We start from the raw sequence: 26,082 nt of genomic DNA, 5'->3' as shown, positions 1-26,082 counted from the left end.
GTGGTATTTTTTGGTGAAAAATGAGTAAATATTCAAAAAGGAAAAATTTTCTTTAAAATACTCTGTGATATGTGTGGAATGCATTGCATAACATTTTGTGGGTATTTGTGCCCTTATCGGATGTTGAGACACTATTTTTAAACTTTGTGCGCTGTGGATTTTTAAATCACACTCCGCCTTTTATCGTTGATTCCGGTAACTTCATTTTTTTTGCTACACTGCCAGATAAAAATGGATATAATTTCTGAACTATTAAAGATACATGCATGAAATTTAGAACACAAATTCTTTAGGCTATTAGGAAAAGTTTCTCTGCAACAGAATCCTACTAATTGATTTTATTTTAAAAATATGTCCGTTTGTTTGCAAAAAAGAAATAAAAAAAAGTGTTATTACATTTTAATTGTTTATTTTACAAACGTAGGGACTAATATCAAAATTCTGTTACAGACAGTTTGTAGAGCATGCTTTTGCAAGTAGATTGCAAAAAACTGTTTGAATCTATCTTTAAAAATGGTTTAGATATAATGGTTTTAATAAAATCCTGCATTGGGTATATTTTTTTCAAATCTGGGCCCCAAATAATTTTTTTTTTTCAAAATATTTATATTTGGTTGAGTTGCTACAGCTATGAGCTCTCTACATATAAAAAATATTTTACACAAAGTAGGAAAAAAGTTAAAAAAAATATCATCCTCTCCCCTTAAGGTTGTCACTCTGAAACGCAAACTTACCAGATCTATATACTTCATCAAGTCGAAATTCTGCCAAGCTGATTCCAAACAGGTAGGCATCTTGTCGGAAGAATTCAATGTAATCAGAGTTCCCACTCTTGATAATACCGTGCTTGTGATACAATGTCAGGATTTCCCCTTCTAGATCAGAAGAAATTCTCTTGTCAAGTTCCTCGGGTATTAGATGTGATTCAACTTCACATACAGGTATTGCATCTACTTCCTCAGTCCACGCTTCTACAGCAAACCAATCGTACTTGTACGACACATGCTTTTCTAGCTTCTTGCTTGCTATCACATGCACTACGTCACCTTTACCAATGTATGATCTTACAGAATGATTTTCTTCCAAATTTTTTCCATACTGATACGGAGCAAAAAATGTGTTCAAAACAAAGACTTGATAGGTTGTATTACCTATTTCAACACCGACAACAAAGCTGCGAGATGATTCTACTGACGAAACTTTCCCAAGATATGGAGCATATTCGCGAAATATTTCACTGTAATGAACTGCTGGCAACACATTATCTGATTTTGATGTAAGTCGCTTCCTATTATTCTTTCGTTGCCAAATTTTGGTTACAGTTACTTTCGGGCAGCTGAAAAGATGTTCAGTGCCTTCCACATATCCATCAAAATAGATCTTCCCACCTACTGGAAAGATTTTCTCAAGATCTGTATTGTCGCTTTCTTCAATGTCAGCCATATTTCTATGGAATTCAACTTCCATTTTAATACCTGAGATAGAGCATTCCAAAACACCTGTGGTGCGAGAAACGTACCTCTTCACTATTCCATTTTTTCCAGTCAGGGCTTTGAAATCTTTGGAACTCTGATTGTCACTTACACTCAAATTGCTTTCCTCGCTTAGAGAAGCAGCCTTGGTCTGTTCACTTCTATTGATCAATGGTTTTGCAGTACTGGATTCCAGACATTCATCACGTCCTACAGATACATCACTTACATTCTCAAATTTTTCAATTTGAAATGTATTCTGATCTTTCGTAGCAAGAGAGTTGACATGTGAATTAATATTTTGTGTCTTGCACATTGTAGCCTGACATGATTCGTTACTTACATTCTCTAAGTTGGCATGTTTAAATCTCTCTTTCTTACTGTGAACTTCAGTCTCGACCTGTTCATTTTCATTCTCAGACTTTTGTGTTTCGTTGTGACACAATGTTGGCAAATGTTTATTACTATATTTATACTTAGGCCTATTTTTAAACTTCCTGTTTTTATTTTTGAACTTCTTTTCTTTCCTCTCAGCAGGAATCAAATGTGCACTACTATTTTCAGGCCTTACGATTCTATTTTTTGACTTCTTTATCTTTTTCTGAGCAGGCATTTTTTTCTTTTTAAGTTTCACTTTCTGTTTTTCATCTTGATCTGATGTCACCTCTCTCCGATATCTTTTAATTTTACTTTTAAATCCCTCTCCCTCACCATTACGGATTTCTTCATTTTCATTTTTCAACTGTTGTCTTCCTTCTTGACATAATTCATTACTTACATTTTCAGAGTTTGCATACTGAAATATATCTTCTTTTCTACAGGCGGGAGTTTCAGTCTGTTCAAGTTCATTTTCCTCAGTCTGCTTTCTAACCTGCCATAATGGTGACAATGTTGCACCGTGTTCTTTACATACATTACTTATATCCTCTTTATTGCTTTCTCTTTCATTGCTAGCAGAAGTTTTAATCTGTTCAATTTCCTTATCCTTTCGATACACAGAAGCATTGTTCTGTTCATCACAAACAGCGGCTGTTCTACTATTTTCATTTTCATCCATTGCTTCTAGTTTCCTATTCTCACTCACTTCACAAGGTCCCTTAAATTCATCATCTACATTCTCTGTTTTGGCATTTCCAAATGTACTGGTACTGTCATCTTGTTCAGTTTTCTTATCCCAGCAGTAAGATTGTCTCTCTTTGTAAAACATATGTCTCTGGCTAATGTTAAATTTGCAAGTTTTAAACTCTTCCTCTCCTGTTATTTTTTTATTTGTGTCACTCTTCACGACACTAGTTTTACTTGAAGCAGCTCTTAAATATGTTTTCTCTGTTGTAGCCGAGCAAGAAATATTTATACTTGCTGAAAATGATGTATCTCTATTGAAAGATGTAGTTACACGAAAAACTGCAACAGGCATTCCTATATAAATCTCTTCTGTTACTTGTATATCTGTCATTTTAGATCCATTTTTAAAAATGTTTTTCCTGAGAAACGTTGCTTTTTCCGTCTTATTCTGTAATTGGAAGCGCACAATTCCAGATCCGTCAACAGAACTAAAATGTTCTATAATGCCATTCATAAACTTCTCATTTTGTAAAAGTTTCTCTGTTTCTATAGGAATATCAGCATCACTTTTAGAAGTGTACGAATTTTGAGAATCAATATTGTCCTTCACCGTTTTCGCCATTATTTTGTCTTTGCTAACTTTATTTTCAAGACAACTTACTTGAGTTCTTATTCCACTTTCCTTTCTAATTCCTTGTTTGTTACTTTTGCTGCTACCACAAATGACTTTTTTATTTATGTGAGCAGCTTTATAACGACTTTCAGATCCAGAATGGTTACTAGAATGCTCGTCACTTTTTTTGTTATTACGTAAATTAATACTTTTAGTGGATCTTCTTCCTACCCAGGCACAATCTGCAAAATAAGAAGCACCTGAATCATGTTCCTTCTTGAAAACATCGGCAAATATGTGTGTAGAACCCTCAACGAGTTGGCCTTTCATGTCAGTACATTTTTCTCCATCAATATAAAGATTCTTTTTGTACAAAAGGATTTTTACATTTTGTCCACCAATTTTTGCTTCTATTATAGCAGCACTGTCTGACAAAAAAAGATCTACTACCCCAGACACATTATATGCATATTCTGGCAATAAAATGTGTTTCAAATGCTGTTGCTTAGTATTCTGTAAATCTAGAGGATAGTTCAACATTTTTTCTGTTTTGTTAGTTTCTTCACACTTGAATTCATTGCATGGTTTTAACTGACTGTCCGTTTTCCGGACATCTTCTGATACATCTGATTTTGGACATTTTTCAGATACATCTCTGGTGTAACACTGCTTTTCATTCAATTCAACTACTTTCTTCCCACACATCATCTTATTGGCAGGCAAAATAATATCTCCAAGCTTGAGACTGTAGTGTGCCTTAATATTTTTATTATAGGTATGTTGCTTCAATAGTGCCGTGTCTTCCTTTAAATCAGTATCAATTACATTTTTATGTGCCATTAAATTTATATACTCCATAAAAGCAGTATCTTCAACATAAATCTGGTCTTCTAAAAAAAGTTTCTTGCTCAATGCTTCATCAACTGATGGGTTGTCATTAACTGTTTCAGAGCAAGTTTCAATATCATTTCTGACAGCAGACAGCTCTGGCTGAATACTGGTACCACAAACTTGTTCAGAAGATCCAGCGTAAATCTCCTCTTCTGATTCTAGTGAGCACTGCACGTCAGTAGTAGTGTACGGTTTCAAGAATGTCTCTTCTGGACAAGGCTTCTTTTCACAAGTTTCCTCTACTTTTTCCACCGATTTTATCTGCTTTCTTTGTGATATATTTTGTTGCCCTTTAACATAAATAGCTGTTGCTTTGTAGCAGATTGTACGACCTTCATATGACTGCACATCAAGTGTAACAGGCATGTCAATTGACAAAATATCATGCAGTTTGAATTGCCTTCCAACTCTGATCCCATCAATGAATACTCTACCTCTGCAAAAGGAAGCCATTTCAGATTTTTCATTCACACCAAATGATACCAATCCTTTAGCATAATACAAACAGTGTATTTTCCCACTGTATTGACCTTCTACAGGTAATGCAGACACCTTTTTTGTAGAATATGCTGTTTGTTCCTGATTGCTTCCATTATTAGGTTCCTTAGTTTCCAAGGTACCAGTATTCATTGCAGACAAATTAGGCCTATCTTGTAGCTGTGTAAGGGATGATGAATATAATGGAGTGTTTTCACAGTCTGACATCTTGAAATATAATTTCCAGAGTAAAGTATTAGAACATAGGCCTAACCCAATTTGCGAAAACTATGTGTGTAAAGGTTTAGAGTTCCTCAAACTTCAGTGTCCACATCTCCTTCACACCTGCAACCAAAAAAACTCATTTCAACAATCCAACAAAATTCCCATAAAAACTTTAACAGTTTCTGATTAACATGCAGCAAATCACATCCAAATATCGTGTCTCAGTAATTTCTTATTTGTATCTGAAGTTGTAAAGGTGTCATGTGGACACCCTGTATTTTTCATCTTTTTTTAATGCTGCTTATAATTTATATTTTTATAGACAACATAACTTGCTACAATTGTAGCCTATTTTATTTGATCGATTTATTAATAAATTAATTATTACTATTACAGATGCAATATTTATAATAACGCAAATAGTAGAAAAGGCAATTGAATATACAACACCTGCTTTTCTATGCTTTATAGATTTGACAAAAGCCTTCGATAGAGCTAAATTAGAAGATATAGTAGAAATCTTGCAAGAGAAAGAAATTCCAGGAACAGTAATAAATTTGATAAGGCATATAAATACAAATACTGAAACAAAGATTTCTATAAACGAGAAATTTACGGAAGGTATTAAATGTGCAAAAGGAATAAAACAAGGCGATTCTCTAAGTCCCTTATTGTTTAATCTGATAATGGATAAAATTATACAAAATGTTCCAGGTTACCAGATGAGAAATACAAATTTTAACATAGTATATGTTATGCTGATGACGCAGTTCTGGTTGCCAGAACAGAGGATGAACTTCAACGATTACTTCATCAATTCATGACAACAGCAGAAAAATTTAATATGGAAATTTCTACAAATAAAACTAAATGTATGTGTATATCTAAGAACCCAGTAAGACGAAAACTGGAAGTTAATGGGAAAATTATACAACAATGTACGAAATGGAAATATAAATATTGGAGATTTATCCTTCGAAGAGGTGGAAAAATTCAAATATCTTGGAGCAACAGTAACAAATGTAAATGACACTCGGGAGGAAATTAAACGCAGAATAAATATGGGAAATGCCTGTTATTATTCGGTTGAGAAGCTCTTATCATCCAGTCTGCTGTCCAAAAATTTGAAAGTTAGAATTTATAAAACAGTTATATTACCGGTTGTTCTATATGGCTGTGAAACTTGGACTCTCGCTCTGAGAGAGGAACATAGGTTAAGGGTGTTTGAGAATAAGGTGCTTAGGAAAATATTTGGGGCTAAGCGGGATGAAGTTACAGGAGAATGGAGAAAGTTACACAACACAGAACTGCACGCATTGTATTCTTCACCTGACATAATTAGGAACTTGAAATCCAGACGTTTGAGATGGGCAGGGCATGTAGCACGTATGGGCGAATCCAGAAATGCATATAGAGTGTTAGTTGGGAGACCGGAGGGAAAAAGACCTTTAGGGAGGCCGAGACGTAGATGGGAGGATAATATTAAAATGGATTTGAGGGAGGTGGGGTATGATGATAGAGACTGGATTAATCTTGCACAGGATAGGGACCGCTGGCGGGCTTATGTGAGGGCGGCAATGAACCTTCGGGTTCCTTAAAAGCCATTTGTAAGTAAGTAAGTAAGTTATGAATTTTAAATATCTTGGGATACGCATTTCTACTTCTCGTAGATTGATTGATGAAGTAAGAACTCAGGTTTTTAAAGCATCGAGAATATCAGGACACTTACGAGATGTCATCTGGAAAAACAAATATCTAAACATAGAAAATAAAGTAAAAATTTATGAAACATGTGTACGACCAATAATGACATACTATACTCCAGCCACAAGAAAGTCTTCGGGGACTGAGACGAAGCGGGATAATGCTGTGAATGAATGTTGATGTCATAAGATGTCATAAGGTCACACACGTGGGTACTCTTATCTCTATTGGCTAGCTCTCACAGCACAAACCACAACATTGATCACACATATTGATACTACCCTAGTTACAAAATTAGATCACGGTTAATCCCCTGGTCTTTTAATCTCTCCATACAGGAAATAACATATGGAGGAGAGCGCATAGTTTTTAAACTGATGTTATAACGGTAATATCATCTATCTACTTCGTTCCAATAGATGACGCAATAGTAAGCACATTCCTTTCACGGTTGATCTCCTGGTTGGAGAACAGTACGGAGCGGATACAAGAGCAGATACTAGCCAAACGAAACAACTCATGAGAACAGCAGAAATGAATACTTTAAGAGCCATAATAAGCAAAACAAAATTTGACAGAGTTAGGAACCAGGATGTGAGGGAGGAATGCAATATTACAGATGTTGAGACATTTATTACAACGAGAAAAAGGGAATGGAACTCCCATATGGATAGAGCTGATGACACGAGACTTATTAAGGCAGCAAAGAACCTACGTCCTACAGGAAAAAGAGAAGTGGGCAGACCTCTCAAGAGATGGAATGAGACGTAATCACCATTGACTTAGTGTGTGTAAATAAACAGGCTTATGCCTATAGAAAAGAAGAAGATGAATTTTTAATGAATGTAACAGCCTGTATACCTACTAGGTTCACTAATCAGGTGATAAGGCATCAGGTGGTTTAATATTTCCATAGTGCATACTGTAAACACATTGATTGAAGACAGTATTCAGTCTATAATACCCTTTAAATGATCGAGACATCCGACAGTCGACCGTGATGCTTCATCGGGTTGCTTTCTATGGAGTCAGGACACACGGCAGCCAGCCAGCTGCATATAGCACAAAGAGAGTGAGTGACCGACTGTGTGTATATCATGACTCTTGGTCGGTTGTTCTCAATGAAATACAGAGTTCTAAATCCTAGTGTGTTTGTAAAAATGTGCGACATATAGTCTGGGTCGACTTACTTCATACCCTAAGGTTGAAACCTAACCATTTTTCCCCCATTACTACATATATGCTAGTGGATTGTGGTGATTTTCTAGTTTGCAGGTTGAATTTTCTTTTGCCAACTTCGTTTCGAATTTCAAAACTGACAAATACTACAAATGGTAGTGATTTTGTAACTAGTATGTTGGCAGCTGAGACAAATATCGACAATATTTGTCGGCACTGGAGTTCCATGAAATTGAAATTGTACTAGTTTCTGAGCCTGTTACTGGAAACTAGTGAAATTTGAACATACTAATAGTATTAACACATATTAGTCATTTTATGTGTTGCGTTGTGGTTATATTCAAGACTATAGTCAGGTAAGTTTTCGGCATTAGTACTAATAATTTCATGTGGTCAAACAAAATACATTTTTAGGTTAGGTCTCGTGTGTCTTTTGTTTAGTCAAACCAATGAATTTCGTATTGCCAGACAAAATACTTGACATGTTGATCCCTTTCTCGTATAGTTTGCCTACGAAAATATGTTACAAATTATTGACTTATTTAGAATAACCTTCCAACATAAAGTACGTTAAGTAAATAAGTCATTTAGTATGAAGGATCATGTGATATCTGGTAACAGTTGGCAACACTGACAAGACGGCAATATTTGCTGTTTAGGAACTGTTCTTATGTGACCCTCACTATACACGCACTGTCACTCTTCAGTGTCCCTAAGTATACCAAGTGAATCTCTTATCCTGCAGATTGAGAAGTTATGCAGTACCAGCATTTTACAGACTATACCGTAAACACAGTCCCCTGCGTCGTATAACTTTCAGCTGAATTGACTGCTATGTACCACACTGAGCACGAGCAGCTAGAACTATTTATAGGCAAATTCAATGTCTAGAATGTTCTATGCATTTGGACAGAAAACATGCTTTTCTAGAACTTTCTCGAAACACAGGTAAATAATAACAAAAAAGTATGTTATCCAGAGCCGTGATTTGAACCCGGACCTGCACAGGGACAACCCAGCGTGTTAACCGTTGCGCTATCACAGCACATTAACACAGGTCAACATCGTAGCCTTATTGGATGGGCTGGTGAATGTGATGTGAGCACCTGCATTTCGCATCGTCTGTAAAATGCAGATTTGCCTAGGTACCAATCCGCAGGATGAAAAGATTCAGCCGGTATATAATAACCATTTTTTTTTTGGTTGTGTATTAATTATACCCTCCTTTCTTCTTTTCCTTATGGGTCTTGGGTTTACCAATCCTTTAACAAAAGCCATTTCTTCTGGTCATGATGGTATTTTCCAAAATTTGTCAAATGCCTGCAAACTATAATTTTCTGTAAACTTGTCACGAAGAAAGCTTCTGTTCCTCTTATCATTTAGATTTTTATGACTGCAACGAACTTTCATTTCTCGAGCCTCCTTTTCAATATTATGAGTAACCTCAACATAACAGGGAATTTTACTGTAAGTAAAAACACGTGTAAGAACACCTACGTGCCTGGATCTTCTAAATACACTTAAACTGGACACTCTACTGTGGACAAATACTCTATTGCCACATAGGAAGTTAAAAAAATTCGTATTACGCCATACAAAATGACCTGACACATTACTCAGCAATGTATGGGAAGTAGACGGTTTTTTTGGTAACAAAATCTCATTTTGCCCTTGGAGTCACATACGAAGTTTTACATCAGCAACGATGACTTGAAATGTGAATATGGGGAACAGAACATATGAAATGAAAAGACAAACAAGAAATGACGCTATCCTAAAAGATTGGGTGAAGAAGGAATAATGCTGAAACAAATCAGGAAGAGAAAAAGAAATTGGCTGGGTCACCGGCTAAGAAGAACTACCTACTGAAGAATGCACTGAAAGGAATGATGAATGGAAGAAAAGTTCGGTGATGAAGAAGATATCAGATGATAGATAAGATTAAGATTATATGGATTGTATCCAAAGACTAAGAGGAAGGTAGGAAATAGGGAAGATTGGAAAATGCTCGGTGAAGAAGATATCAGATGATAGATAAGATTAAGATTATATGGATTGTATCCAAAGACTAAGAGGAAGGTAGGAAATAGGGAAGATTGGAAAATGCTCGGTTTGCAGTGAAAGATCTGCGCTTGGACAGAACACTATGAATGAATATGAAACAACTCTCGGTTGTCTCTCCCAGTTTCGTCTGCATAGTGTTATACAGTATGTGGTAGCCTATAATCTGCTTATCAAGGGCTAGTTGGCTGTAGCAAACCGTCTGAGTTAGTTTACATCAGCCTGAAACAGTTTTGTTTGCCACAGTGTGGGTCTAACATTAATAAGATTGTGTTACATTATTACGCAGAAAATAATAAAATTCTAAACCTACAAATAACTACCATTAGAGGCAAGAGAGAGAGAGAGAGAGTGTGGTCCAAAGTACCGTATGTTATAGTCCCGTTGCTCTTATTTCCGGCAGTCAATCACCTTGCATGTCGGCTACATTTAAAAGTGTCCATCTTGTGATGACGTTATACATTTCCTAAGGCTCGCTAAATACTTAATATAATCGCCCGCCATTTTGGCTCTTTCGTTGGCGTTTGCAGAAAGCACACAAGGACGTTACTTGCCGCTCAATTATTTGCTGAATTACAATGCGTTTGATTTATTAGTATCATCATAGGAGCTACGACATGATAATGTTTAACGGTGTGGCAAATAGATTCCTCGTTTGGTAGCTCGGCAACGAAAGAACAAAAATGGCGAACGACACTTCCTACCTAGACTTTATAGAGCCTTCACTTCCTAAGATGTAAGCAAAGAGGAGGAGTCACGCCGGGAATAACAGTATCGCGACTATAACTTCACAAGAAACAACAGCACAATCTTATAGCTAATATGGACAATACTTGACTCAACTAAATTTTTATTTCTATGCATGAAGTAAAGCCCCGTAAAGTAATTGTGAGCTGGAGTTGGTAGGTATAAGGCTCTTGAGTCTACCTATGAAGTAGTGGTTCAAAAAATGTCAAAATTTATGTACCAGTAGGCCTACATAATGACTCTTGCCCAGTTAGTAACAGGACATAATTTGAACCCTGTGAGAAAATTATTTAGCCTACCGAGTATGAGTCTTGTAAATCTGTAACTAAATAGCGTACCAGTAATTAGTATGAGTATGAAAAAGTTGTTTAAAAAATGTGAAAATTAGTGTTGTGGGATTTAATCGATTAATCTGATCAATTAACCGGTCAATTTCTGTTGTAAGGTTAATCGATCAAAAATGTTTAATCAAATAATCGAGTCGACTAAAATTAATCGTTTGTACTCGATATTAATAAGCAAACTCAGACTAAAAATTCCGACAATATTCGTCTCTCAGAACTTGCTTACTTAAAAGCACAATAGTACAGTTATTTTGTGACTGCGTAGAAGGTTGCATAGGGCAAATCTTTGCACAAACACTTCAGAAAGAGACGGAGATATGAGGACAGTGACCTGATCTACTTCTATTGATTGCTGAAACACAATGCGAAACCCTTATTAAGTTTTATGGTTTTCCAAGAAAACTTCCACCTTGTTGTCAGCTCGTCTTCCTAGCATATGAAATAATACTGTTTTGGGATTCGCCCTCCTCATCCCTTAAGCCATGGCTACACTGTGTGCAAGTGAGAGAGTAACTATCTTCTTCTCTTTCTAAAATTTTGTAACCTGATTACAATAGGGGACAGTTTTCTGTTTTTGCCACTACACTGTTGCAGTTTTTTACAGAGTTTGTAGATGAAGCTTGTATGTTTAGTTTGCTAAAGAAAGTGATCAGATTTCTGTGGTCTGTGAAAAGTGAAAACGTCATTATGTCATATGAGAATTTGAGAGGTAAGCTCAGTGAAACATTTGGATTTGAATTGAACGATCGTGGAGAAGTGCTTGACAGAAAAAAAGGTTTTTGGAAAATTTGTGGAAAATCTTTTAGGTATAGTGGCAGTGCAAGTAGTTTGAATTATCACTTGAAACATGTCCATTCATTACACAATAGTACTGAATCATCATCTGCTTCTATGACCCACTCATTTCAATCGAATTTAAATCACTTCATAGCCCAACCAATTTCTTCCTTTAGAAGCTGAACTAACAAACAAAATACTATGGATGAAGCAGTATTAACTAGGTGAGTCTTCATGCTTTCTTTTATTTGTATTCATCTCAAAAATCCCCAGAGAAACTGACACAATAAATTATAAGCCTATATAATAAACATGTTAGGAGTTGCTTGAATTCAGTCGAGTGTCATGCCCTTGAGTGAGATACGATCTGTCGTAACATGCTCGTAAGAAACACGAAGCACATACAAGTCATCTCACCGACATGTCTCATCTTTTTACAATTCATGTTGGAAAATGTTCAGCTAAGCCTCGTGTTAATAACATATATCAAAATATGATTAATTATTATTCAGTCAATATGGCTTAAGCATTGCATTAAGCTTAAGCTTAATGCCATATTGACTGAATAATAATTAATCATATTTTTATATATGTTATTATGTCTTATCTTGTATGGAAGGCGACAGATAAGATACACAGATGTCTTGGTCACACCATTAAAAATAAGAATTTATTTTCTGCATTTATGACAAACGTCTAATGGAACGGTGCTGCAGTGGAAAATGAAATAATTTTAGAAAAAATTTTTATAATACTTTTTTGTTAGCGATGTAGTGATAATGTAGAATCTCAAAGGAAATTTTAATCTGTCAGTTATTGTGCTGTGTGGAAGAGTTTTTGTATGTTTATTGTGACTGACTGACCGTAACACAGTACAAATAATTGTAATGTTTTAAGTTACTTAGAACCTTAGGATACTCCAACTGTTTCATATTTAGTTCAAGGAAAGACCAAAATATGAAATACAAAAAAAGGGATTGAAATAAAACAAATTTACGTGTTCAAATTGTGATATTAAATATACATTTCCCTTCCGTCGTTTTTAAGTGTTTTCAATATAAAAAGACAGACTAAAACAAAAGTATTTGAAACAATAGTTAATGGAATAAGTCAACTTAAACTATAAAGAAACATATTTCTTCAACAAAAATATTCCCAAGTTAATTTTAAAAAAATTCACATCGATATGACATTTTCATGGAATCGCTCTTTTATGTGAAGTGACACAATCAGATCATCATCTTTCTGGACAAAATTTACAAATGTGTCTTCAGATGAGTTGTAGCAGAAGAAAATGACAACAAAGTTGAACAATGTTTACAAGAAACGTACATCCTGTGAAGTCACAAGTAAGAATTTGTTCCACACCACTCTTCATCAGGGGCGGCCGGTCCTTAGGGGCCATGTTCCACCAATATTTCGTCCCCCATAATTTTTTTTTTCGCATTTAAAATACGTAAATTTTGTTCAAGACAGTGTACTGGATTCTTAACTGTTTCAGTAAATTTCATCACATTACGCAATGTGTGTCAGTAAAATGTCAAAGATTGTATGACACTAAATATTGTGAGCTTGGCCCTGCGTCAAAGGGCCCCACAACTTGAATCACTTTAGCACTCAACTGCCATGGTGTGCGGCATGTAATGTCGCATTCGCTACTGACGGAAATTCACTAAGTGTTACAAAGTTACCGTTACGAGTATATGCTTCGTTGGGGCCCGTCCAAGCTGGCCCGTCTGATGGACGGAAGCATGTGTCGCAGATATTTGTTCTGTGAACAACCGCACGGTTAACAGTCTGAGCGAGGTTCTAAAACCTTCCAATTTAGAAAATAAACTCATAGCTCAAGCACATGATGGTGCTGCAGTAATGAATGGAAACCAGGGTGGGGTCCAGACTTTGATGCAGAAAACATTTCCTTATGCGAAATTTGTTCACTGCTACACCCACCAACTTAATTTAGTTATAAAAAAAATACATGTTCATAACGCATTAAATCAACGACGTTGTTTTTTTGCAAATATTACTGCATTCATAGCATTCTTCTCCACTTCACCTAACGCAGTGACCTACTGCGATCTGTGTGCAGTAAGCGCATACCGACCATTTCAGCAATACGATGGAACTTTCAGTCCCGAGTTGTATACTCCGATAAGGGAAATGAAGCAGAGCCATTTAAATGCTTCGAAAGGATTGAAGAGGAAGATGACTCAAATGAATGGAATGATATAACAGTGAGAGAACCTTGTGGTCTAAAAAAAACTTGTTAAATAATAATGATAATGAATTTTTGTTTTTCTAACTTTGAGGTTCACTCGGCCTCCTATAAAATTGAGTACCAGGTCATTCCCGGGGGTAAAAGGCAGTCAGAGCATGGTGCCGACCACACCACCTCATTCTAGTGCCAAGGTCATGGAAAGCATGGGGCTCTACCTCCATGCCCCCCAAGTGCCTTCATGGCGTGTGACGGGGATACCTTTACCTTTTATGACTTAATGAAACATGTTGATATATTATACAGTATAATACAGATGCAAACTGCAAATAGATTGAGAATATCTGATGCATTACAACATTTAGAGTCAGCTGTAATGGAAATAAGAGAGAACACTAACAGATATAAAATAAATGTCGATGATGAAGAAGAATGTTCGTTTTCTCTAAGAAAAAGACTGAAACTCAGTAGGCAAGTAAACCTATCAGCAGATGCCAATATCATTATCAACCAATTCAATTACGTTTCCTGCAATCACATTATATTTCGCAGCTTTAATATGCTTGATCCAAAGAAATTAGCTTCATATAGAGATAAGTTCCTCTCCAACCTGGCTAATATTTTCGTAAAAAATTACTGTCCTTTAATTTCGAAAGAAAAATTTATTAATGAACTATCAGTGATCTATCGAAATCATACATTTAAAGACATTTCCTCTGTATGAGATTTGTTCAGTTTTTTTTATGCATTATTCCTTTGAAGATTCATTCTCTGAAGTGGGAAAAGCCCTTCGAATCGCACTAACAACACCTGTTTCAACAGCTGTGTCAGAATGGAGTTTCAGCATATTAAATAGGATAAAAACATTTCTCAGAAACACCATGGATCAAGATAGGCTGAATTCGTTGCCTTTCTGTTCTGTTCTTAAGGAGCATCTCCATCAAATTCCGAACTTAAGAACAGGGTCATCGAAAAGTTTGCCAGAAAGAAGGACAAACACATCTTCTTATAAATAATTCTGCAAATTGGCGAGTTTAATGTTGAATTTGCGTTATTATATAGGCGGTAGTTTTAGTTATATTATTTTCAGTAGAAACAACTAACTAAAATAAAATAAAAATCTAGGTGCATTATTTAAAGCATATCATAAAATTTGTGAAATATCTGGTCCCACCAATAAAAATGATCACAAGCCGCCACTGCTCTTCATACCTTCTTTAAAACTTAACTTGTATTCCTTGTTGAGTAGTTTCAACTTCACCATATCTTTTAGCTCGCACTCCATTTTTGACATTGTACTTACTTGCCGGTATCAAGAACGAATGTCTAACGCTCGGCTTATACCGTTCAAAGATTTATCGCTCGCGAACTTTAGCCATCGTGCTTGTGCGCTACCTATCGGATTATGCTATGAACTACTTGGCGCTCGAGTTAAAACGTCCGATGCAGACCTCTGTTCTATATGGTTGTGAAACTTGGATACTCACCTTTAGAGAGGAACAGAGGTTAAGGGTGTTCGAGAATAAGGTGCTTAGAAAATATTTGGGGCTAACGAGCAAACATTCTCACTGGGGCAGATAAAAAAAGGTATTTTTTCTTCTTCCACTTAAATCCAGACGTTGAGATGGACAGGACATGGATGAATTTAGAAATGCATATAGTGTGTTAGTTGGAAGCCCTGAGGGAAAGACAGCTTTGGTGTGGCCAAGACGTATGTAGATGGGAGGATAATATTAAAATAGATTTGAGGGAGGTGGGATATGATGGTAGAGACTGGATTAATCTTGCTCAGAATAAGGACTGATGGTGGGCTTATGTGAGAGTGGCAACGAACCTCCGGATTCTTTAAAAGCCTTTTGTAATAATAATAATAATAATAATAATAATAATAATAATAATAATAATGTAAAATGAATATACATTTATATAAAAAACAATAAATATGACGGTTACTTTAAATTATTTTATTTAACATCATATTATTAATCGAAATAATCCTTTTTATTGATATATTAAAATTTTTAGCGCATATTTCAACAGTTTTTACAGCATAGTTACATGCATATTTTCAGGTTTTTAGTGCATAAAGATTCGTGGTCTAGTCATCAGCATATAGATAGTATTTGCAAAATTTTGTAAGCTAACAATATCATTAAAAGGAAAGGTCCCAATACTGATCCTTGTGGGACTCCTGTTTGACGATACGCCATCTTGATGAACGAAAGTTATGGAAGATACACTGCTGGCGATCGTGAAGGTAGGAGCTGAACCAAGGTCGACTGTGTCAAATGCTTTGCTGAAGTCAAAGAGAGTATCGGTTTAGTATTATCAGTTTACTTTTATCAATGGCTGTACGAATGTCCTCTGTAACTTTCAACAAGGCAGTTGTCATGCTATATACTGTCCTGAAACCTGATTGATACTTATCTAGCAATTCATATTCATTCATGTAGTCAGTCAGCTGTTTGTGAGAAATGCATTCCAGTGCTTTTGATAAGGTTGATATGATGCTGATAGGTCTAAAGTCATTAGCTATTGAAGAAGTTTTGATTCTAGGAAGGGGTCGAATGAGGGCTTGTTTCCAAATCTTCAGGTAAGTAGTCATTTCAAGTGGGTAATTGGAAATGTGAGTTAAAATAGATATCTAATATAACCTCACTTATTTTGTTTAACAATTTTATATTAATTCAATCAACTCCTTTGGCTCTCATTTTGATATGCTTCAGAACTTTTCTTATGTCTTATATGGTAAAGGCAAATTTTGGTCTTGTCGGTATTGGTGTATCAATCAAGTTATTAATGATGTGCTCTTTTGCTGTGGTGTCATTATTTGTAGTCCGAACTCCCAGAAAGTGATCATTGACGGATTCTAGAGAAACCGGTATTTTGTCTGCATGGGTAGCGGTTTCTCTATCTCCATTGTTCATAAGTTGTTCCATAGTTGGAACAGATCTGAGTTGTGCACTGTGATGTGAAAGTGTCATAATTTAACATTTCTAATGGCTTGGATTTTTCTGTTTCTTAATTGTTTATATTATACGAGTTATCAGTTTTTTTTTTTTTGTATTTATGAAAAGTAGCATCTCGCATATCATATTAGCCTATGTATATTATCCGTGATCTAAGGGGCAGATAGTTTGTTTACAACTTTGTATTTTAAGGGTGCTTGTTTGTTGTATAATTCTACAGGGAATATCTTTTAACTGTCCCGGAGAGTTGCCGCTTCCCACTTCCAGGCGGCCTTGTGACTAACGTGCTGACGACGCAGCTCCCGGTTGGCAGTCTCAGTGCTAGATTGGCTGCCGTATGGGGTGGATGCATACTCCAATGCTCTTTAGTTTCTGAGCTGTGCTTAATTATTTTTGTGAATTGTTTAATTCCAATGCCACTTTCATTACATGAGCATGTGTATATTTATAATACTTACACAAAATACAAAAAATCTTGTACGAAAACTCGACGCAAGTTCCGACAGAAATTTCCAAACAGACCTGTACCTTGTGTAAAAAAAAAACAATAAAAAAAACCATCTAAAAATTAAAAGAAACAGGTTCAATAAATGATCGTAAAAGACTACATAAGAGCTGAAATGGCATCATTCAGTGCTGCTGAACCTGTGAAAGTTGATAATAATTTTATAAGAAGGTGTCAGCAATATTGTAGCAGTCAACAGGGGGACATTTTGAGCATAAAAATATGAGCTGGGTAAGTACAAATAACTGTAATTGCTTGCCTGCCAGGCGAACAACGGGTGCATGCATAGCGGGACACAGTCACTCTGTGGCTGCTACCAAGAAATTCCAACTCTCCGGTACAGTTAAAAGATATTCCCTGTAATATAAATTTATTTAATTTTGGTACTTTATCATCTACAGTGGGGAGATTCCAGACTGTGTGCCAGAGATAAGTACAGAGTCGTCAATGCGTTTCAGATCTCTGAAAGCTATTGCTTTTTATTTCAATTTAGGACACTTGAAAGAAAAGGAAACGTATAACGAGTTGTGAGCTGAAAATCCTGAAACAGGGCATTGTCCATAGCAGGGCTGGGCACATTACGTGATTCTGAGAAATGAGCGCTGTGTGCTTTAAAGAGCAGTTCTTCCGAGCGCTGTGACGTATGCATACTGTACGTCATTCAGTGTCGGTGCAGTGGTAATTCTGCAGTATGATGGCGAACTTTGAAGACGGAGCTTCCGCTCATACACTAAAGTGGCCCGCTACTCCCAATGCGTTTAATGTATCATGGAAGGAGTTCTTTTTCGTAGAGAGCAGTGGATTAGCAAAGTGTTTAATTTGTCATAAAACACTCCAACTGATTAAGAAGTTCAATATTCAACAGCATTATTCTTTACAACATGCTACTGAATATGACAAATATGTTGGTAATGAACGCCATAAATTAATACAACAACTTAAAGAAAATGTTTCTCAGGTACATTATATTAGAGTTACTACTTGATATTTATATTGCATTATAAGTTATTATACATTTAATAATATATAATTTTAAATTATACAAGTACTGTGTTATATTACAGTTTATGATATGTCATAATGCACTTAGTGAATCAGCTATGAGAATTTTAATAATATATAATTTTAAATTATACAAGTACTGTGTTATATTACAGTTTATGATATGTCATAATGCACTTAGTGAATCAGCTATGAGAATTAGCTACAAAATTTGCCACGAAATTGCAAAGGAATTGAAAACATTCAACGAAGGTGAATTCATCAAGCTATGTTCAATTATATTGGCAGATGAACTCTGTCCACAGCAAGTAGGGGAAGTGGAAGCCATACGCCTGTCTCGTAGAACCGTGGTGAGGAGATTGCAGTATGAGTTATGTAAATAAGCCTAATGGTTTGTGTGTGTGCATAGAGCGAAGTTTATTCCATTAAATTAATAAGAGTGTTATAAAGTCTGTACTGTACAATGGATTGATGTAATATCCTTATAAACTATTATGTGCTGACAGACTGAATGACTAGAACAACCGTGGCTCTTGTTATATTAATGCAGGGAAGGTAGCTGTAATGTGAGTCGGCCATTGCGTGAGCGTTCTGCTCTGGCTTGCCTTGCGGAGCGAGAGCAGCTCTGGCCGGCTAACCAAAGCCGCTCTCATGCCTGGCCCTGGTCCATAGTGTCAATACTTTGTTGGGGTTGTTGACAACAATCAAGTCACGAAGCGTTTCCAAGTGTTGTGTATGGTGAGTGGGATTAAGAGGGAGATGAATCATATCAAAAACCTGAAACATGTTCAACAGTTGTTTTGTTTGTGGCGAGTCTTTGTCAAGCAAATTAGTGTTAAAATCTCCCAACATAAAGACATGCTCATAATGACAAATATGCTAGACAATGAGATTTTAATATCGTTAACACCAATGATTCTGTGGGGGGAGAGGGGTTGATAAACTACACAGATTAAACAAGCTTTAAATCCTATATTTACTTCTAAATACAGCAGTTTGGGTTTAGAAGAATATCTGCCAAGAGAAACATTAATGATTTTAAATTCTAAGTCATTTCTCAGAAACACTGCCACTTCACCACCATGTTTTTCCAAGTGATCATTTCGCACTAAGTAAACTAGAGAGCTGGGAATTGCGTATTTAAGCTATGTTTTAGATACTAGTATTAAGTGGAATATTAAGGATGAAAATATTTCACACATCTCATCAATGTGCAAATCTAGTTTTTCAGGTAAGGCTCCCTGTAAAGCAGATTTGAATAATTTCAAGGGAAAAATTGTTCTGGGGCCGGGTATCGATCCCGGGACCTCTGGTTGAACGTGCCACGCTCTGCCAACTGAGCTACCCAGGAACTCCACCCAACACCGTCTCAACTTTTCCCTTTATATCCACACAACTCGCGTGGGTTGACGAAGCGCCAGAGACCCACATCGAGTGCACACGAATTATTCAAATCTGCTTTACAGGGAGCCTTACCTGAAAAACTAGATTTGCATAATATATACGTCACTGTGTACGTTAACAGAAAACCACAATTCCAAGTCACACAGAGTTCGTGTGCACTCGATGTGGGTCTCTGGCGCTTCGTCAGCCCACGCGAGTTGTGTGGATATAAAGGGAAAAGTTGAGACAGTGTCGGGTGGAGTTCCTGGGTAGCTCAGTTAGCAGAGCGCTGGTACGTTCAACCAGAGGTCCCGGGATCGGTACCCGGCCCCCGGAACAATTTTTCCCTTGAAATTATTCAAATTATTCTCATCAATGTGAGTAGTAAAGCTTTGTGTATTCATGTGCGCAATTGTAAGGGAATTAGGGTAGGGGCCGAAGGTTTCTCTCAAGAAGGCTGATTTTTCGAGGTTACAGTGAGGGTCAATGTCTGCCAATGGTCCAGCAAATGCGGGGAGTTCATAATAACTAGTCATAGTTTGAACTAGTGAGAACATTTTGTGAGTTTGAGCCTCGTAAAGGTATAAGTACTTAGGCCTACTTAGTAAGGGTATGAAGGCGTTGTTAAAAAATGTCAAAATTTGTAGGATAGGGAGAAAATTTCAGCATACAGTTAGCTCATTGCCAACAATAATCAATAAGCAGATTTGTCTGTGTTTGTCGAATGCGCATTAATCTTGCTTACAAAAAGGCACTTTTCAGTGCTAATAATTTATTTTGTGTGCATAAGATTGGAATTTTTGGGGAAGAGAGGACATAAGGTAACTGAAGTTTATCCCGAGTTCGAATCTTGTAAAATTAAGAATTAGTTCACATAAATTAGGTGAAGGTTACTTATGAACCAGCCACTAGAGAAAATTGTTAAAATACCTTGAAAATGTCTGGGATTTATAGTGTAGAGTAGTGGAAATTGGAGAATAAACTGGATGTGATCACTGTATGACCACCAAACCCGCCCCAAATACGTATCTTACTTACGAAAATCGTCGTGCGTAAATGAAAAAGACGGCCATATTTTAATGCGACGTAATTTGAAGAAGAGAATGGAGTGAGTTTGTGTCGCCAACATAGTAATACTACTACACACCTAACCTAACCTAACCTCATATAACACTACACAGCCTACCACACCTAACCTAACCTGTCGCATAATACTACACACCTGCAGTAATATTCCTCACGTTTAATATCACTTCGTTTTGCATAATGAAACGTAACGTTAAGTAACTTTCGCCGAATTTGGAATAGACACCGACTGACAAACTGCCAACATAGAAAACAAAAAATCACTACCTGTTCCAGAGCGTCACACTCAATCGCTTCCACTTTCATCTTGACGATGATAAAAGCCTAAACTAACCTAACCTGTCACTAAAATCCTAAACTAATCTAACCTGTCACAGTTTCGTACATGCAAAGCATACTAAAAGCCTAGACTAACCTAACCTGTCACATTTTCGTACATGCAAAGCATACTAAAAGCCTAGACTAACCTAACCTGTCACTAAAATCCTAACCTAACCTGTCACAGATTTGCCTATCCAAGGCATAACAAAACCCTAAACTACCATAACCTAACCTGTCACAGATAGGCACGTAAGACATAATAAAAGTCTAAACTAACCTAACCTGTCATAACACTCCATTTTCTCACACCTACACACTTCCCTGAGGTATGAAAATGGCGGAATTTCTACCCCGCTAGAACATTGCAAACTAACGTGAAATGTTCGTAATGTCTCGTAAGTTATGTTGGTACGACATGTAAGACGGCTGAAGACTCATTTTATATCCACAATAGAAGAAGTCACTCAACGCTCGTTTAATCCGTTCAGTGTTTGTTTTCTGAAACATTAAATATGTTAATGTAGTGATAATTCCATATAGCCTATATAGTGCAATAAGGATTGAAATGTGTTCTGGCTGTGATAAAATTGTCTTATAGCGCCACATTGGTAATGATAAAAGTGTACAATATTCGTTACATTGACGGGCGGCGGCTGGATGCTATACCTTGTCCAGGAGTCTACTCAGCAGACCGAACCTCTATAGGCCTATCTAGATTCGAACCCATGTATTTTTGTCTGACATACAATAAGTTTTCCTACGGATATGATGATGAAGACAACTAGTACCAGTACTACCGAAATCCCAGAGCCAGGGCTCTTTGTTTAGAAATACCGGTACATCAACATCACTGTTAACAAGACGAATACTAAACTAGACTTCAAAATAAAAATTTAACTTACACTTACACCAGAAGGGCACTTTCATCATTAACAAAATATCGTTTGTTCTCACCACACTGTAAAATAGTTAGGTGTAATAAATAACATTTTAACTCTTCACATAGAAGTACCTTCTTGCAAGTACCTGCAGCCACTCATCCGACAACGCTTACAGCGATGGCTACGCTACAGAATTACAGATACGCGTAGAGCGAATCACGTGACACAGTCCAACTCTTTAGGACTGTCCGGGGGTGAAGAGAGGAATGGGGAAGTCCCAGAAGGCTGTGTTGTATGTATTATGTATACGTGCAGAATAGTAACTGGAAATGGAGGATAACTGGCGGGCCATTTAAATTCGCCACGGATCTTGTTGAATTTAGCTTCCACGATATAATGTTGTTATTTACGTTGAAAGACATAACGGGAAACTAGCTTTTTCTCATCACTATTAATATGCTTTTAGCTCAATAGCTGAAATGTTAAGGAAATGTTATGAAAGTGCCAAAGTATACTGTATTAGGTAGAAAGTGGGGACTAGCAAGGTTGAGTCCTTTCTTATGCAATAATAATGAATTATTACAGTGACGGTTCACCGTATGAAAATTTGGTGAATGTATTTTGCTGACGGTATGGAATTACGTAATTTTGATGGAAATAAAGAGACTGCAATACAACTGCATCGAATTAAGACATACAGAAGCACTATCATTTATTTTGAAATACAGTCATTGCCAGACCCTATGTACAGCTGTCAAAAGAAAAAGTGGCCGCTCTCCTGAAACAAAGTTCCCTTCGGTTATCTTCGCTACAATTCGGAGACAGGCGATGTTACATGTTGTTGGACCACGTTGCCTAATATCTACAGTTATAATTGAAGTATACTGTGTGTTATTCGATAGCATAATGGTAGCGTTCAGGCCTCTTATTCATGAGGTCCTGCGTTCGACTACAACCTCGTGCTTTTTATGTCCTTTTTTGTTCTGTTTTTGAGAGAGACAAACTATACATAATGGCTCCTTTCTCTTTTATGATTATATTAGTAATTAACATCAGGTTCATTAATATATTATGCCATGACTTTATCATTATCATTATGATATTGTGGCTGCAAATGGAAAGAAAAAAGATTTTATTCTCAATAAAATATCTTTCGTGGCATAAACATAACAAATTTACTGGCGTCGGCCTTAAAACATTCAAACAATTAAGCGTTCAAAAAACAAAACAAAAAAGCCACAATTCAATATTTAGTCTATCTTCCTCTTATCTCGATCATCTTGCAGTCGAGTGGGCATGGAATTGATAGTCTTTGCAAATAGCAACTGTTCTTAGACACGATATTCCAGGCATTCTGAACATACACACAAATGTTCTGTCCATGGGCAGGTCTTTCATTGCAAACCCAGCAATCTCCAATCTTTCCTATTTTCTGCCTTCCTCTTAGTCTCCGCATATGATCCACGTATACTAATGTCGTCTATAATCTTTTCAACCAGAGACCCAACCAATTCCTTTTTCTCTTTCTAATCAGTTTCAGCATCATTCTTTCTTCACTCACTTTTTCAAACACAATTTTATTTCTTATTCTGTCTGTCCACTTTACACGCACCGTTCTCCTCCACATCCACATTTCAAATGCTTCAATTCGTTTCTCTTCATTTCGTCGTAATGTCCATGTTCTTTCCCCATACAATGCCACACTCCACACAAAGCACTTCACTAGTCTCTTCCTTAGTTCTTTTTCCAGAGGTCCGCAGAAGATCCTTCTTCTTCTTCTTCTTCTTCTTCTATTAAAAGCTTCCTTTGTTCATGTTTGCAGTTTTCTTGGGAAGGATAGGCCTAAATGCGGTAACATTCCGTTGCTTTCCGCACACCACTATCTCTTTCGCATCTTATTAAATTCCAGGGGGCCCAAGCGTGGAGATGAGGAGAGTGAATTTGACTAATTGGGCCCTCCGGACTTCACCGAAAGTCACGGCAAGGGTTAAATATTAATTCTATCAGGATGTTTGACCCAGTCAGAGACCGGGAAATCTCAATTAGCCTTTGCCCCCCGCATCCTGGACTAGCTTCTACGAATCATCAGAAAATCTTAGAGTGTGATTGGGCCAATTTTTCCGAAAATGTTTCCACACTTTTGCTCTCGTAGCTCAGCTGACGAACGTCGGAATTTAGATGTCAACTTCTCAGGTTCAATTCCTCGCTACTCCTTTTCATTTTATTGTGGTTCTAGATAGTATAATGTAATAATACAAAAAGAAAAACTAATACCAGAATTATGCAACTGGATTTTTCCATACCTAATATTAAATTTATGTTATTTATATCGCTAAAGAATGATTACAATATAAATAACTTGAATATTATTTATACAGTATCACTAAAGAACGATAACAGAATATAAATGATAAATATCGGTTTGTTTAATTAATATATTGCGAAAGAACAATAACAATATAAATAACTTGAATATTGTTTTATAATGCTAATGAAGGAAAACAGAATATAAATGATAACTTGAATATTATTTAAATCGCTAAAGAACGATAACAATATAAAAAAACGTGAATATTATTCATATCGGAATTTCACAGATTTATTACAGATGTATTTAAGAAATTGTAGAAGAATAGTAATTAGTAACAGTGTCCTATTTATTCTTCTTGGAGCCAAATTTGTAACTTTTAAAAGTGTGGTTACTATGTTGAAGTGTATGTGTTGTAACGGATGCTTGATTTGTTATGTATGTGAGTCAGTTATGGGATGCTTGATGTCGTCGCAATGTCGTAATTATAGTTTGGTTGTGTTTGTGTGACTATTGTGTATTAATTTATGATGTATGGTACGGAAAGCTGCATATTTGTGTTATAGAAGTGTTACGTATGTGTGTTGTTAATGTTTTTGTATGTTTCAAATTGATACCTGATATTTGTTTTGCAATCGCAATGCCTAATTTACGGATTGTTTATGTTTTGTTTACATCGCGTAAGCTAATTTAATTTTCTTTTCCATTTCTCTTCATGCTTATCTTTTTTGTGTATAAAACTATAGCCCTAACATACATATGTAAAATAGGGCTAACCCCCATTGGAGATACAATAATAATTATTATTCATATCGTTATAATACGATAACAGAATACAAATGATGACCTGAATTTTATTCATATCTCTAAAGAACGATAACAAAATATAAATAACGTGATATCCATAAAGAATGATAACTGGATATAAATGATAATTTGAATATCATTTACATCGCTAAAGAACGATTAAAAAATAAGATGAAAACTCGAAGAAGGCCCGAACCCACGACCTTTGAATCATTAAACAAGCACTCTACCGCTGATCTACGAGGCGCAGATATGGAACACTTCCATAGTTCCAGAACTGCTTGTACAAGCACATGCATCGTGTAACATCGCCGCGACCCGAAGTGGACTTTGAAAATATTCGCTGTTCACGAGTGCGGCCACTTTTTTTTTTTGACAGCTGTACAAAATGTTTCGTTTTTAAGGTAACACAAAATAATGTTACAATTTGGAGCCTATTTATAAAAAGAAGACACTGATGAAATGATTTAATTAGGCCTATTACTGTTATAATTGCTTGTTTTAGTAAATCTAGCTCAAAGTAAAGGTCTTTACAAACCTTGTATTATATCTGTCTCTGTGCAACGTCACATTTGCGGTATGGGTGAAGAAAGAGAGAAGTTGCGATACCTTTTAATGCTCTGACGCCCTCGACTAAGATAAGGTTACTCACTGGCAGAGATATAATAAAAGAACTGTAAACCATTACACGTGAAAGTGTTCTCAAATTAATTTGCCTCGGTATAATCTGTATGGTTACATACCTTTGCTCTTTATTTTTTTTGGCTCTTTTTATATTGCTTTACAACTTTTTTTTTAAATTTTAAAAACTACATACACTCCTTCTCGTGCACTACATCCCCTCTCCCTACAGTTAAGTTTGGTGTCACTTCATAACTTTTTTAAGAGATGCTCGACTGAAGAAATGTTAAGCATTTGCCAGTGGTGACTCGTGTCTCTAATAGTACGTGAAGAAGCAGGCGTACTTAAAGGCACGGGGAAAAAAATTAATACATCTTGACTATATTCACAATACTAAAATTCACAATCCTAATTGTACATTTTCTCTAA

The 26,082-nt window shown here is 36.2% G+C and overlaps 1 protein-coding gene across 2 annotated transcripts in view; it reads right to left on the bottom strand.

The window, feature by feature from the left end:
• Positions 1-22,398, bottom strand: part of LOC138706592 (uncharacterized) — a 56,650-nt gene extending 34,252 nt beyond the window's left edge. The window contains exons 1-2 of one of the 2 annotated variants that reach the window (XM_069836086.1): positions 21,939-22,398; positions 735-4,863 (exon numbers count right to left, since the gene is read on the bottom strand). In XM_069836086.1, the coding sequence (XP_069692187.1) occupies positions 735-4,746 (4,012 nt within the window). In that variant the 5' untranslated portion in view covers positions 4,747-4,863; positions 21,939-22,398. The remainder of the gene's footprint in view (positions 1-734; positions 4,864-21,938) is intronic. The other variant, XM_069836087.1, reaches the window with a different exon arrangement.
• Between the last annotated feature and the right edge of the window lie 3,684 nt (positions 22,399-26,082).

The sequence above is a fragment of the Periplaneta americana genome, chromosome 9, assembly GCF_040183065.1.
Source record: "Periplaneta americana isolate PAMFEO1 chromosome 9, P.americana_PAMFEO1_priV1, whole genome shotgun sequence".
Lineage (NCBI taxonomy): Eukaryota > Metazoa > Arthropoda > Insecta > Blattodea > Blattidae > Periplaneta > Periplaneta americana.
This window is presented reverse-complemented; position numbering and strand designations above follow the sequence as displayed.